A 15,010-nucleotide genomic window follows, 5' to 3' on the forward strand; every position below is an offset into this window, starting at 1 on the left:
GAGTCCTGCCCCCCTCCCCCGCCGGCCCCACTGCTGCACCCCAGGGAGCTTTGCCGGACACCCATGCCCTGCATCTGGCAGCTCCCTCCAGCATCGCCTGCCCCATCCCACTGACAGGTTCCCAAGGGCACCTGCCTCTTCCAGCCTCTGCACAGCCCCCAGCCCTGGCCCTGACCCTGGCCCCCTTCCAGACTCCCCTGAATTCCACAACTGCAGGGCTTCACCTGGGTTCCAGGCCAAGGGGGTCAGGGCCCACCTTCCTGTCTCCCAGCCAGAGGGCCCCCAGAAAGCTCCCTGTGCACCTCTGCAGGCCGGGAAGCTGAGTCCTGAGAGGAGAGGAGGCAGAGGCAGCAGGTGACTCACCTGCGACGTGGGAGGGCTGCGTGGGGTGGAAGGCCAGGCAGAGGACAGCGCTAGGCACCTCCACCACAGCCGATGGCTGCCGGGGACTCAGGCCTCGCCGGTCCAGGTTCCAGGCACACACAAAGGACTTAAGCATGCTCCAGTCCCCGTGGTCCACCCTGTGCAGGAACAGGCCTGAGCTGGCTGTGCCCCACTTCTCTCCCCATTAGCCAACACATTCACCTGTGTCCTTGTCACCACCAGACACTACTCTGGGTACTGAAGTGCCCCAGGCTCCTCTCCAGCACCCCAAGAGCGTGGCGTTCTCTGGAAAAAGGTCCCCAGGCACCAAGGACAGTCCATGCCATGCAGGATGGGGAAGCAGCTGGTGGGGCAGGTGAGGCAGGCAGGCCCGGGGCCACTGGGTGGGGGAGTGGCGGTCCTGGCACTCAGCCCTGCTCCCTGCTCTTCTCCTGCCACTTGTTGTCAACCCTGCCCAGGAGGCCTTGAGAAGAGACTCCCAGGATGGGCTCTTGGGGCCAACCCTTCTGCACGCAGCTGGAGACACCGAGGCCCAGCAAGGGTCCTGGGGTGGCGCACTGCCCCTCACCCACCCTGAGGCCACTCACCGGCCGTAGGCACAGGCCACCACGGAGCCAGTGGAGTTCCAGGAAATGCCGGTCACATGCAGACCCCGTGCTTGGGCTGGGGGGTAGCCCAGGGTATGCAGACAAGACACCTGTGGAGACATCCCCAACCCTAAGTCCCAAAGCCACCAGCAGGGGGCTTTATGGCTGCCTAACCAAACCTCACCTAGACTGGGCCACCCTTAGCCCTAGAGGCCCTCAAGTCTCCCGGCAAGGCCTGGAGGAAAATGTGGGACGTTCATCCTCACATCTGCCCCAGCAGGATGCTTCCAGAAGCCCAGAAGGCAAAACCTGAGAATCAAGGCCAACCAGGCTCCCGCCCAGAGCAGCGGCTGCCCTCACAGGAGCATTCCACAGTTTCCAAGCCTCAGCGGCTGCAGCAGGAACATAGGGTGGCTGCCCAGCAGCATGAAAGTGTCCAACGTGGCCGAGCGGGACACTCGACATGAGCCACGCCAACCACCCGACATCACATGGTGCTACACGCACATGACGTTTTGTTGGTGAGTGGTTAGTTTTCTTTTTTGAGAGAGTCTTGCTGAGGCCCAGGCTGGAGTGCACTGGTACGATCTCGGCTCACTGCAACTGCTGCCTCCCAGGTTCAAGTGATCCTCATGCTTCAACCTCCCAAGTAGCTGGCGTGCGCCACCACACCTGGCTAATTTTTGTATTTTTAGCAGTGATGGGGTTTCACCACATTATCCAGGCTAGACTCGAACTCCTGACAGGTAATCCTTCCACCTTGGTCTCACATAGCGCTGGGATGACAGATGTAAGCCACCACGCCAGCTGCACACCATTTTTTGTCAGGCTCTGGCATCTCGCTTTTAGCCCCTACCCAGCCAGAGCCGCATGTGAGGAGACTGACGACCAGCCCGGCCAGGGGTAGGCACCCGCTGCCCAGGAAGTGGTGTGTGCCAGGGATCCAGTCTCCCAGATCCTCTGAAGTTTCAGATCTGTTGACCTCATGATTCTACTTAAAGAACTATCCACTGAGGGCTGGGAGTGGTGGCTCACACCTGTAATCCCAGCACTGTGGGAGGTCGAGGCAGGAGGATCGTTTGAGCTCAGGAGTTCAAGACCAGCCTAGACAAGACGATGAAACCTCATCTTTACCAAAAATATAAAAATTAGCTGGGCATAGTCACGAGCACCTGTCATCCCAGCTACTCACAAGGCTGAGGTGGGAGGGTCACTTGAACCCAGAAGACAGAGGTTGCAATGAGCTGAGACTGCACTGCTGCCCTCTAGCCTAAGCAACAGACCAAGACCCTGTCTCAAAAAAACCCAAATTCATTTTGCAAAAAAAAACAAAAAAGAAACTATCCACTGGAAAGACCCCATGTTCATAGAAAGCTACACAGCCGGCACCCCGCGTGCTGCCGTAGCATGTGCAAGACCTTGCCTCTGCTGCAGAGAACAAGCTGGCCCGAGACCAGGACGAGCAACTCCCCTCCTAGGCTTAGACCCACGAGAAATGCAAACACATGTCCACACGGACACCTGTACACCCATGTCCATAGGAGCACTACTCACAATAGCCAAAAAGTGGAACAGCCCAAATCGCCAACTCCACCAACCGAGAAGTGGGTAAATAAACATCGTCTGTCAATGGAACGTTACGTAGCCGCAAAAGAAACACACAACCAATCCAAGCCACAACATGCATTAACCTTGAAAACACGATGCTAAGGCCGGGCACAGTGAACTCCGTCTCACTCTGTCACTCAGGCGGGAGTGCAGTGGTGTGATCTCGGCTCACCACAGTCTCCAGCAGGTTCAAGCGATTCTCCTGCCTCAGCCTCCCAAGTAGCAGGGGTTACAGGCATCCGCCACCACGCCTGGCTAATTTTCGTATTTTTAGTTTAGATGGGGTTTCACTATGTTGGCCAGGCTGGTCTCAAACTCCCAACCTCAGGTGATCTGCCCGCCCTGGCCTCCCAAAGTGCTGGGATTACAGACGTGAGCCACCACACGGGCCTCAAACAGTTGTTTTGAGGAGTAAATGAGATGCCACAGGAGACACTCTAAACTGGGCCTGGCCCAAAGAGGGCCCTCACTACACCGTATATGGAGAGGTGCGGCAGCCGGGCCCCCAGGCTCTAGCCTGCCTCCACTGCCGCCCGTTCAGTTTCACTCTGGATGTTACTTCCACTTAGGTGTCCATCTCCCTAACTGTAAAATGGACAGAACACCTCCCTCGAGGACAGCAGTGAAGGCTCACTGACTTATTCTTTGGAAACCTAGCCCAGTACCAGGCAGGACATGAGCATGGTGAGTGCCGGCTGTGACTAAGACTGGCACGGCTGTTATCTGTGGGAAGGAAAACAAGGGCAGACAAAAGTGGGGCAGGGGCTGGACCGAGGCTGCAGCAGCCCGTCCCCTACCATCTGCTGCTGCTCGGTCCAGTTCACCTCGAAGCCATCAAACGCGTGGCTCTGCCAGTTCTTGTTCAGCTCTTGGATGACCATGGCTTCCACTCTCCGAAGAAAGGCTGCGAGCCGGGGGATGTCGCACCGGGACGGGGGCTGCACACCAACAGGCTCCAGGGCCTCCGTCTGCACCTGGGCGTCAGCATGATTCCGAACCTGGGCAGATGCATCAGCAGTGACAATGCTGGCCGTCTGGCAACTTTTCTGGGGGGAGGGTGAAAATGAGCATCACTACCTAGCTGTCCTCCCACAGCCCCTGCCCAACCCCCTGCCTGCCCCTCCTCCCTCCACTTGACCTCCTCCTGGCTGCTGTGGGTCTCAGGCTACAGAGCCACTCTCAGTGAGGTCTAAGTTAGAGATGACCCCTTGACTCTCTTAGGTCCCACGATCAGTCAGTGCCAGCCGATCAGAGCACTGTATCCCTACCTCAGCCACAGTGACCAATTCAGGCCTGGCCACGTGACCCAAACAATCCAGTGAGAGCCTGCCCTGAGACTTCTTGTGCAATGATTTGGAGGTGCCAGAGGCTCCATTTCTGAAGACGCAGAGGGCAGGCAGAACCATGATGGCTCGCGGCAGCATCCTGGCACACATGGTCTGAAACGGCCCATGAACACCCCAGCTTCACACCACCAGGCCCTCCCTTGGCAGGCAGCCCTCCCAGCACCTGGGTGAGCAATGGCAGCTCCAGCATCCACTCTGAGCCACCCGGTGGGAGGCAGAGCACCGCCCCCAAAGGCCTTGCTGTCCACCCTGCTACCACGCCTGTTGCTGGTCCCCTGCTTGGCTATACCTCGAATAAATACAAACATCAGAACAGGACAGGAAAGGACAGCTTTTTTTTTTTTTTTTTTTTTTTTTGAGACAGGGTCACCTAGGCTGGAGTGCAATGGTGCAATCTCAGCTCACTGAAACCTCTGCCTCCCAGATTCAATCGATTCTCCTGCCTCAGGCTTCTGAGCAGCTGGGACTACAGGAGCGTGCCACCACACCCAACTAATTTTTTGTATTTTTAGTAGAAATGGGGTTTCACTACATTAGCCAGGATGGTCTCAATCTCCTGACCTCGTGATCTGCCCGCCTCGGCCTCCCAAAGTGCTAGGATTACAGGCGTGAGCCACCTCGCCTGGCCCAGCCTCCCTGTCTTACAGACATCCCAAACCTTACCAGATGAAGGCTAGGGGCGGAAGCAATCATTGTGATCTCTGCTATCTGTGAGGGGCTCTCATCAGGTAGCCACTCAAGGGACAATGACAAGGCCCTGGACTGCCACACTCCCTCCTTCCCATCTCATGCAGGATTCCAGCTGGGCCAGGCCAGTCTCAGCAAGCCCGGAGGAAGGACGGGGCCGGACCCCCCAGGGCAGTTCTCTTCTGCACACAGAGGCCTCAGCACTGGCACCCATCCTCACCTGTACATCCACTCAATTCTCTCTGCTTGTCTGTGTCCTAATGAACTGTGAGCCCCCTCGCATAAGACTGTCTGATCTTTGTATCCCCAGCACTTTGCATGGTAACTGGCACATAGCAGATGTTCATTCTCACACACACACACACACACACACACACACACACACACACACACAACCAGGTGCAGTGGCTCACACCTGCAAACCCAGCACTTTGGGAGGCTCAGGCAGGAAGATCACCTGAGGTCAGGAGTTCAAGATCAGCCTGGCCAATACGTTAAAACCCTGTCTACTAAAAATACAAAAAAATTCACTGGGCTTGGTGGCACACGTCTGTAATCCCAGCTACTAGGGAGGCTGAGGCAGAAGAATTGCTTGAACCCGGGAGGCGGAGGTCGAAGTGAACCAAGACCACGCCACTTCACTGCAGCCTGGGCTATGGAGAAAGACTGTCTCAAAAAAAAAAAAAAAAATTACTTATTGAGCATCTACTTGCCAGGCATCATCTGCCTAATTAGGATACAGCAGAAAAGAAAATGGGCAAGATTCCTGTACCCCAGGCCCTCACACAGGGGTGGGGGAGACAAATAAACAAGAAAACCCCACCAAGTCCACACAGCACTGAGCACATGCAGAACATGAGAGAGGGAGGGAACAGCCAGGGAGGCTGTCTGCATGGGATGGCAAGGATGGCCTCTGGGCAGGTGGCATCTGAGCTGTCACGTGTAGGACATGAAGGAGCCAGCCAAGTGGAAAGCTTTAGGAAGGAGCGTCATGGGCCAGAATAAAATGTTATGGTAGAAAATTGCCCAAGTGCAGTGGCTCATGCCTGTATTCCCAACACTATGGGAGGCCGAGGCAGGAGGATCACTTGAGTCCAGGAGTTTGTGGCCAGCCTAGGCAACAGGAAGAAACCCCATTACTACAAATTAAAAATTTGCCAGGGGTGGTGGTGCATGCCTATAGTCCCAACTACTCAGAAGGCTGAAGTGAGAGGATCGCTTGAGCCCAGGGAGTGGAGGCTGCAGTGAGCCGTGACTGTGCCGCTGCACTCCAGCCTAGGTATCAGAGCAAGAAAAACAAAAGAGGACATGTTGGCCCGGGAATCCTGGAAAGAAGGGAATCCAGGGCGACCCTGGGATCTGCATTGAGAACATGTGGACGGTGCGACCCCAGAAGTGAGGCCACACTCAGGCGGAGAATACACGGCACCTCTGCGCAGCCTCCTTTGGACTCAGATGCCTCAGCCACCCATGGGGAGCCATCAAGTATTCTCGGGGGACGTCACCAGGCTCTCAAGACCTTCTGAGCAGAGATGTGACTTAAAGCCACCGAGCTGGAGGAGGCTGCCGAGGGAGCACGCACACCAAGGAATGAATGAATGGGCGGGGAGATCAGAAAGTGCACGTGCCCAGCCAAGATGTGCAGGGACTATGGGGGAACCTCAAACCCTGTGAAAGCCACAACACTGATGACAGCGCCAGCCATTAAGAGCTCACTTCCAGGCAGTGCCGAGAGCTTCACCCCCATCACCTCATTCCTCCTCACAACCACCCTACAAAGTAAATCCCATCTTCATATTATTGTTGGAACTGAGGCACAGAGAAACTGAGTAACTCACCCAAGGTCACACAGCAAAAGGTGATCGACTTGAACCCAGGCGGCCCGACTTTATTGAGACAGGGTCTCACTCTGTTGCCCAGGCTGGAGTGCAATGGAGTGGTCATAGCTCACTGCAACTTACCTCTGCCTCTCAGGCTCAGGCAGTTCTCCCACCTCAGCCTCCCAAGTAGCTGGGACTATAGGCACACAACCACCATATCAGGTTTTTTTTTTAATGTTTTTTTGTGCCAGGCACAGTGGCGTGTGCCTGTAGTGCCAGCTACTCAGGAGGCTGAGGCTAGAGGATTGTTTGAGTCCAGGAGTTCTAGGCTGTTGCGCACTATGCCGATCAGGTGTCCACACTAAGTATGACATCACTATGGTGATCTCCCGGGAGCAGGGGACCACCAGGTTGCCTAAGGAGGGGTGAGCCAGCCCAGCTTGGAAACTGAGCAGGTCAAAACTCCTGTACTGATCAGTAGAGGGGTTGTGCCTGTGAATAGCCGCTGCACTCCAGACTGGGCAACATATCAAGACCCCATTTGCATGTTAAAAAAAAAAAAGGTTTTGTAGAGACAGGATCTCACTATATTGCCCAGGCTGTTCTCCAACTCCTGGGCTCAGGAGATCCTTCTGCCTCAGCCTCCCAAGTAGCTAGGACTACCAGTGTACAGCAGCGTGCATGGCTGATTTTTTTTTTTTTTTTTTGGAGAAGAAATTTCCCCCAGGCTGGAGTGCAATGGTGCCATCTCACTCACCACAACCTCCGCCTCCCAGGTTCAAATCATTCTCCTGCCTCAGCCTCTCAAGTAGCTGGGATTACAGGCATGCGCCACCACACCCAGCTAATTTTTTATTCTTAGTAGAGACAGAGTTTCTCCGTGTGATCCATGGCCGCACTGGCCTCCCAAAATGCTGGGATTACAGGCGTGAGTCACCCTGCCCAGCCCCAGCTAAGTCTTAAATCCCAGCTACTCAGGAGGCTGAGGCAGAAGAATTGCCTGAACCCGGGAGGCGGAGGTTGCAGTGAACTGAGATCGCGCCACTGCACTCCAGCCTGGGCGACAGAGACTCTGTTGTCTGGGATGCAGAAGTTGAGTATTCATACAAAGACCACCAATGGCTATACAGGTGGTCTGAGCTCAGCCTATGGCCGCCTCCCAAGCCCCAGCCTCAGCTACAACCTGGGCTCCAGCTTCTTCAGCCACATCAGCTCCAGCAGGGCCATGTTGTGAAGAAAATTGAGACCCGAAATGGGAAGCTGGTGTCTGCATCCTCTGACATCCTGCTCAAGTGAACAGCTGCAGCAGCCCCTCCCAGTCTACACCTCCTGTGGCTGCCCCAAAGCCCGTGATGGAGGCCCCTGTGCTGGGGAGCACGGGGAACAGGAGACCCGCCTGAGGCTCAGCCCTAGCCCGCAGCCCACCTTCAGGGAGTTTACTGCCTGGGAACCCCTTGCCCATGCCTCCAGCTGCAAGACAATTCAATTGCTGTTTTTTGTTTTGTTTTGGTTTGGTTTTAATGACAGAGTCTTGCTCTGTTGCCCAGACTGGAGTGCAGTGGCATGATCTCGGCTCACTGCAACCTCTGCCTCCCGGGTTCAAGCAATTCCCTAACTCAGCCTCCTGAGTAGCTGGAATTACAGGCACCTGGCATCACGCCCGGCTAATTTTTATATTTTTAGTAGAGACAGGGTTTCACCATCTTAGCCAGGCTGGTCTTGAACTCCCAACCTCGTGATCCACCCACCTCGGCCTCCCAAAGTGCTGGGATTACAGGTGAGAGCCACCGAGCCCAGTCTTCAATTGCTTTATTTGGGGTCCAAAATAAAACCTCAACTAGCTCTGCAGAAAAAAAAAAAAAAAAAGTGAGACTCCATCTCAAAAAAAAAAAAAAAAACAATTAGCTGGGCCTGGTGGTGCGAAATTATAATCCAAACTACTCGGGAGGCTGGGGCAGGAGAATCACTTGAACCCAGGAGGCAGAGGTTGCAGTGAGCTGAGATCATGCCACTGCACTCCAGCCCGGGCAACAAGAGCAAGACTCCATCTCAAAAAAAAAAAAAAAAGAAAAAACAAAGAAAAAAAGTTTTTCTTATGGAGACAGGGCCTCAATATATTACCCAAGCTTACCTCCAACTCCTGGGCTCAAGCGATCCTCCCTCCTCAGCCTCCCAAAGTACTGGGATTACAAGCAAAAGCCACCTTGCCAGGCCAACCTACCGGCCACTAAGTTGTCTGACCTGACAACAGTAAACTGCATCCTAGTCATTCATGGCGCTCTCTCCCAAACATGCTGGAAGCCTGGCCGTACCTCGTGTCACTGCACTCTGTGTCACAATCTTTGCAGATGTAGCACTTTTCACAAACAAGGATCCCAGCACCACTGCACTGCACAAGCCTACAGCATGCACTTAGTTTGTGCCTCTGCCACATTTTGGTAATTCTCACAATATTTCAAACTTTTTTTTTTTTTTGAGACGGAGACCCGCTCTGTCGCCCAGGCTGGAGTGCAGTGGCGCTATTTCAGCTCATTGCAACCTCCGCCTCCCACGTTTAAACAATTCTCTGCCTCAGCCTCTAGAGTAGTGAGGATTACAGGCGAGTGCCACCACGCCTGGCTAATTTTTTATATATATTTTTTAGTAGAGACAAAGTTTCACCATTTTGACCAGGCTGGTCTTGAACTCCTGACCTTGTGATCCACCCACCTTGGCCTCCCGAAGTGCTGGGATTACAGGTATGAGCCACTGCGGCCCCCCACAAACTTATTCATTCTTTTTTTTTTTTTTTGAGACAGAGTTTTTGCTTTTGTTACCCAGGCTGGAAGTGCAATGGCGCAGTCTCGGCGCACCGCAACCTCCGCCTCCTGGGTTCAGGCAATTCTCCTGCCTCAGCCTCCTGAGTAGCTGGGATTACAGGCATGCGCTACCATGAGCAACTAATTTTTTGTATTTTTAGCAGAGACGGGGTTTCACCATGTTGACCAGGATGGTCTCGATCTCTTGACCTTGTGATCCACCCGCCTCGGCCTCCCAAAGTGCTGGGATTACAGGAGTGAGCCACGGCGCCCGGCTACTTATTCATTCTTTTTTTTTTTTTTTTCTGAGACGGAGTTTCGCTCTTGTTACCCAGGCTGGAGTGCAATGGCGCGATCTCGGCTCACCGCAACCTCCGCCCCCTGGGATCAGGCAATTCTCCTGCCTCAGCCTCCGGAGTAGGTGGGATTACAGGCACGTGCCACCATGCCCAGCTAATTTTTTGCATCTTTAGTAGAGACGGGGTTTCACCATGTTGACCAGGATGGTCTCGATCTCTTGACCTCGTGATCCACCAGCCTCGGCCTCCCAAAGTGCTGGGATTACAGGCTTGAGCCACCGCGCCCGGCTATTCATTCTTAATATACATCTGTTATAGTGATTTGTGATTCAGTGATCTTCAATGTACTACTGTAATTGTTTTGCAGCACCACAAATTCTGCCCACGAAACGGTGAACTTCATCGATAAATGCTGTGTGTGATACGATTGCTTCACCCGCCAGCTATCCCATCATGAGCGTGGTGGCTCATGTCTGCAATCCCAGCACTTTGGGAGGCCGCAGCAGGCAGATCACCTGAGGTCAAGAGTTGGAGACCAGCCTGGCCAACCTGGTGAAACCCCATCTCTACTTGAAAGAAAGAAAAAAAAAAAAAAAAAAAAAAAGCCAGGCGCGGTGGCTCAAGCCTGTAATCCCAGCACTTTGGGAGGCCGAGGCTGGTGGATCACGAGGTCGAGAGATCGAGACCATCCTGGTCAACATGGTGAAACCCCGTCTCTACTAAAAGTGCAAAAAATTAGCTGGGCATGGTGGCACGTGCCTGTAATCCCAGCTACTCAGGAGGCTGAGGCAGGAGAATTGCCTGAGCCCAGGAGGCGGAGGTTGCGGTGAGCCGAGATCGTGCCATTGCACTCCAGCCTGGGTAACAAGGGCGAAACTCCGTCTCAAAAAAAAAAAAAAAAAAAAAAAAAAACACACACACACAAAAATTGGCTGGGTGCGGTGGCTCATGCCTGTAATCCCAGCAGTTTGGGAGGCCAAGGCAGGTGGATCACTTGAGGTCAGGAGTTCAAGACCAGCCTAGCCAACACAGTGAAACCCCATCTCTACTAAAAAAATACAAACACTGGCCAGGCGCAGTGGCTCACGTCTGTAATCCCAACACTTTGCGAGGCCAAGGCAGGTGGATTGTTTGAGTCCAAAAGTTCATAACCAGTCTGGGCAACATGGGAAACCCCGTCTCTACAAAAACACTTAAAAATTAGCCAGGCATGGTGGCACGTCCCTATAGTCCCAGCTACTTGGGAGACTGAGGTGAGAGAATTGCTTGAACCCATGACAAGGAAAGACGCGGTCTAGAAAAAAAATAAAGATGTTCTACTGCGGGTAAAATGCCATCAAACAGCATCACAGGCTACAGAGAAGTGTCTTGTGAAGAAAAGACTCAATCAATGCGGCAAACTTCATTGTTATTTTATGGGACTGCCATAGCCACCCCAATTGAGCCAGAACTTTCCACCAGCAAAGAAGATTACAACTCGCTGAAGGTTCAGATAATTGTTAGTTTGGGCAATACTTTCGGTTGGTTTGTTTTGAGATGAAGTCTAGCTTTGTCGACCAGGCTGGCATGCAATGGCACAATCTCGGCTCACTGTAACCTCAACCTCTCAGATTCAAGCGATTGTCCTGCCTCAGCCTCCCAAGTAAGCTGGAACTACAGATGTGCACCACCACGCCTGGCTAGTTTTATGAGACGAGGTTTCACCTATTGGCCAGGCTAGTCTTGAAGTCCTGACCTCAAGTCATCCACCTGCCTTAGCTTCCCAAAGTGCTGGGATTAAAGCTGTGAGCCACCTTGCCTAAAGCATTTTTAATTATGAATGTTTATTTTTTCTGCAGACCTGCTATTGCACTTAACAGATAATAATATAGTGTAAACATGACTTTTACATGCACCAGGAAACGGAAAAATTCCTGTGACTCACTTTATTGCGGTATTTGTTTTACTGCAGTTCTGGAACTGAACCCACAGTATTGCTGAGGTGTGCCTATGATCACATCTGATATACTCCAAACAATGTGTCTAAGAGATACTACACAAATGTCTCAACATAAAAATTAATAGACAATCACAACCACAAGCTAAAATGTCCAGAGAAGGCAAGGTGTGTCGGGGTGTGTGGGGGTGTGTATGTGTGGGCGGGGTGTGTATGTGTGTTTTAATTATCCAGCCAGATGTGGTGGATCCCAGCACTTTGGGAGGCAGAGGTGGGCAGATGAACTTGAGGTCAGGAGTTCCAGACCAGCCTGGTCAACATAGTGAAATCCTTTATCTACTAAAAATACATAAATTAGCTGGGTGTGGTGGCACATGCCTGTAGTCCCAGCTACTCAGGAGGCTGAGGCGGGAGAATCGCTTGAACCTGGGGGGCAGAGGTTACACTTCAGCCTGGGTGACAGAGTGAGGCTTGGTTTCAAAAAAAAAAAAAAGGCCAGGAGCAGTGGCTCACGCCTGTAATCCCAGCACTTTCAGAGGCCAAGGCAGGCAGATTACCTGAAGTCAGGAGTTCGACTAGCCTGACCAACATGGTGAAAACCTGTCTCTACTAAAAATACAAAAATTAGCCGGTGTGGTAGCATGTGCCTGTAATCCCAGCTACTCGGGAGGCTGAGACAGGATAATAACTTGAACCCGGAAGGCAGAGGTTGCAGGGAGCTGAGATTGCACCTCTGTACTCCAGACTGAGGGACAGAAAAAGACTCCATCTCAAAAAATTTTTAAAAAAATTATCCAAACTGCTTCAGAATTGGCAGTTTTGTTTGTTTGTTTGTTTGGTTTTTTTTGCAGAGACAGGGTCTCACTCTGCTGCTCACGCTAGAATACAATTGCAGTCTCAGCTCACTGCAGCCTTGATCTCACAGGCTCAAGCAATCCTACCTCAGCCTCTACTTTCTCCCTATAGCTGGGACTATAGGTATGGCTACCTGGCTGGGTTTTTTCTTTTTCTTTTTCTTTTTTTTTTTTTTTGAGATGGAGTTAAGCTCTTGTTACCCAGGCTGCAGTGCAATGGCGTGATCTTGGCTCACCACAACCTCCCCCTCCTGGGTTCAGGCAATTCTCCTGCCTCAGCCTCCTGAGTAGCTGGAATTACAGGCACGCGCCACCATGCCCAGATAATTTTTTGTATTTTTAGTAGAGATGGGGTTTCACCGTGTTGACCAGGATGGTCTCGATCTCTTGACCTCGTGATCCACCCGCCTCGGCCTCCCAAAGTGCTGGGATTACAGGTGTGAGCCACCGTGCCAGGCCAGGTTTTTCCTTTTAAACAGGGTCTCACTATGTTGCCCAGCTGGAGTACACTGACAGTCATGGATCACTGTGGCATCAAACTCCTGGGCTTAAGCAATCCTCACACCTCAGCCTCACAAATAGTTAGGACTACAGGCATGTACCATCATGCCTGGCAATTTTTTTCTTTTTCGTGGAGATGAAGTCTCACTGTGTTGCTCAGGTTGATCTCAAACTCCTAGACTCTGATCCTCCCACCTTGGTCTCCAAAAGTGCTAAGATTACAAGTATGAGTCATCTAGCCTTAATTTTTTTTTTTTTTTTTTTTTTTTTTTTTTTTTTTTTGAGACGGAGTTTCGCTCTTGTTACCCAGGCTGGAGTGCAATGGCGCGATCTCGGCTCACCGCAACCTCCGCCTCCTGGGTTCAGGCAATTCTCCTGCCTCAGCCTCCTGAATAGCTGGGATTACAGGCACGCACCACCATGCCCAGCTAATTTTTTTGTATTTTTAGTAGAGACAGGGTTTCACCATGTTGACCAGGATGGTCTCGATCTCTTGACCTTGTGATCCACCCGCCTCGGCCTCCCAAAGTGCTGGGATTACAGGCTTGAGCCACCGCGCCCAGCCGTCTAGCCTTAATTTTTAAAGTTTTTGTAGAGACAGAGTCTTACCATGTCGCCCAGGCTGGTCTCGAACTCCTGGATTCAAGTGATCCTCCCAACCAGGGCCTCCTGAGTGGCTGGGACTACAGGCTTGTGCTACCGTGCCTGGCTAGCACACCCTTCTGCAGTCATATTCAGGTATATTGATGAATATTATTTTGCTGCTTAATTATTCAGGCAAACAATGTAACAAATGCCAAAATACTAAGAAAAATTTAAGAAGAAAACATTTAAACTGGTAACATTGCACCTGCAAATTGTCTGTGAATTGGTCAGAAGCCACCATTATTCTTTGTGCTCCAGGATACCTAAGTCAGCTTCCCATGGTTTGAGATCCCTTTGGGGATGAGGCCCAAGTCCATAACCTGCCACCATGCCAGGCACTGTGTGACTGGCACAAAGGTGAGGCTCCAATCAGCCCCCTGGGAAGGCAGAGAAAGAAATAGGGCCGGGGGGTCAGGATCCTGTCTAAGTGGAGTGTTGAAGACACAGGGCCCAGAGCCGGCCTCACACACCTAGAACGTGTGTTCAGGGGAATACAGAGGGCTGGGACAGCCTTTATGAAATCACACCAGGAGGTCTTCGGAGGGAATCAGAGAACATTAATTACCAAAGCAAGACCAGTAGGGTCCATCCTCTTGAGTCTGAAGCCCCGGGGATCCTCTGCAGCCTGAAGCCAGCTCTCCATGCCCAAGAGAGCCTGCAGCCATGGAGAGGCACAGAACGTCAACACTCCTGCCTCTCAGAGGAAGGAAACTGAGGCCCAGAAAGGGGGGATGTCTCCTGGAAAGTCCACAAGGACCCCTGTCTTGGAAAACCGCCTACCCAAGTCACAAGTTGGGCTGAAAGTCCCAGGCTTCTCTGACTGAATAAAAACTAAACACTGGCTGGGCACAACGGCTCCAACCTGTAATCCCAGCACTTTGGGAGGTCGAAGCAGGAGAATCATTTGAGGCCAGAAGTTCAAGACCACCAGGGCCAACATGACGAAACCCCATCTCTACTAAAAATACAAAAATTAGTCAGCTATGGTGGCACATGCCTATAATCCCAGCTACTCAGGAGGCTGAGGCAGGAGAATCGCTTGAACCCAGGAGACAGAGGCTGCAGTGAGCCAAGATTGCACTCCAGCCTGGCAACAGAGCAAGACTCTGTCTCAAACAAGCCCGCTCCAGCAGGAGGTGCCATATGCTAGAGAATCTCCTGAGCCAGGCAGGGCCAGACACGGTGGCTCAGGTCTGTAATCCTAGCCCTCTGGGAGGCAGAAGAGGGCAGATCATTTGAGGTCAAGAGTTCAAGACCAGTCTGGCCAACATGGTGAAACTCCATCTCTACTAAAAATAAATAAATAAATAAATAAATAAAGCCAGGAGTGTTGGTGAGCGCCTGTAATCATAGATACTAGGGAGGCTGAGGTGCGAGGATCGCTTGAACCTGACAGGTGGAGTGCAGTAAGCCGAGATTGTGCCATCGCATTCCAGCCTGGGTGACAGAATGAGACTCTGTTTCAGAAAAAAAAAAAAAAAAAAAAAAAAAAAAAAAAAAAAAAACAGAGAATCTGCTAGACCAGAAGCTACAGCCAGTCCAGAA

General features: G+C 52.2%; 1 protein-coding gene across 6 annotated transcripts in view; it reads right to left on the bottom strand.

The window, feature by feature from the left end:
* The window catches only part of DYNC2I2 (dynein 2 intermediate chain 2), a 29,516-nt gene that overhangs the window by 2,163 nt on the left and 12,343 nt on the right, over nucleotides 1-15,010 (bottom strand). For 2 of the 6 annotated variants that reach the window (XM_039474907.2, XM_039474910.2), the window contains exons 2-4: nucleotides 3,377-3,625; nucleotides 972-1,081; nucleotides 364-521 (exon numbers count right to left, since the gene is read on the bottom strand). In XM_039474907.2, the coding sequence (XP_039330841.1) occupies nucleotides 364-521; nucleotides 972-1,081; nucleotides 3,377-3,625 (517 nt within the window). Of the gene's footprint in view, nucleotides 1-363; nucleotides 522-971; nucleotides 1,082-3,376; nucleotides 3,626-4,088; nucleotides 4,983-14,030; nucleotides 14,952-15,010 lie in introns of those variants that run through there. The other 4 variants (XM_039474909.2, XM_074395421.1, XM_010351279.3 and 1 more) reach the window with 4 other exon arrangements.

Source organism: Saimiri boliviensis, chromosome 2 (assembly GCF_048565385.1).
Source record: "Saimiri boliviensis isolate mSaiBol1 chromosome 2, mSaiBol1.pri, whole genome shotgun sequence".
NCBI classification, from domain to species: domain Eukaryota; kingdom Metazoa; phylum Chordata; class Mammalia; order Primates; family Cebidae; genus Saimiri; species Saimiri boliviensis.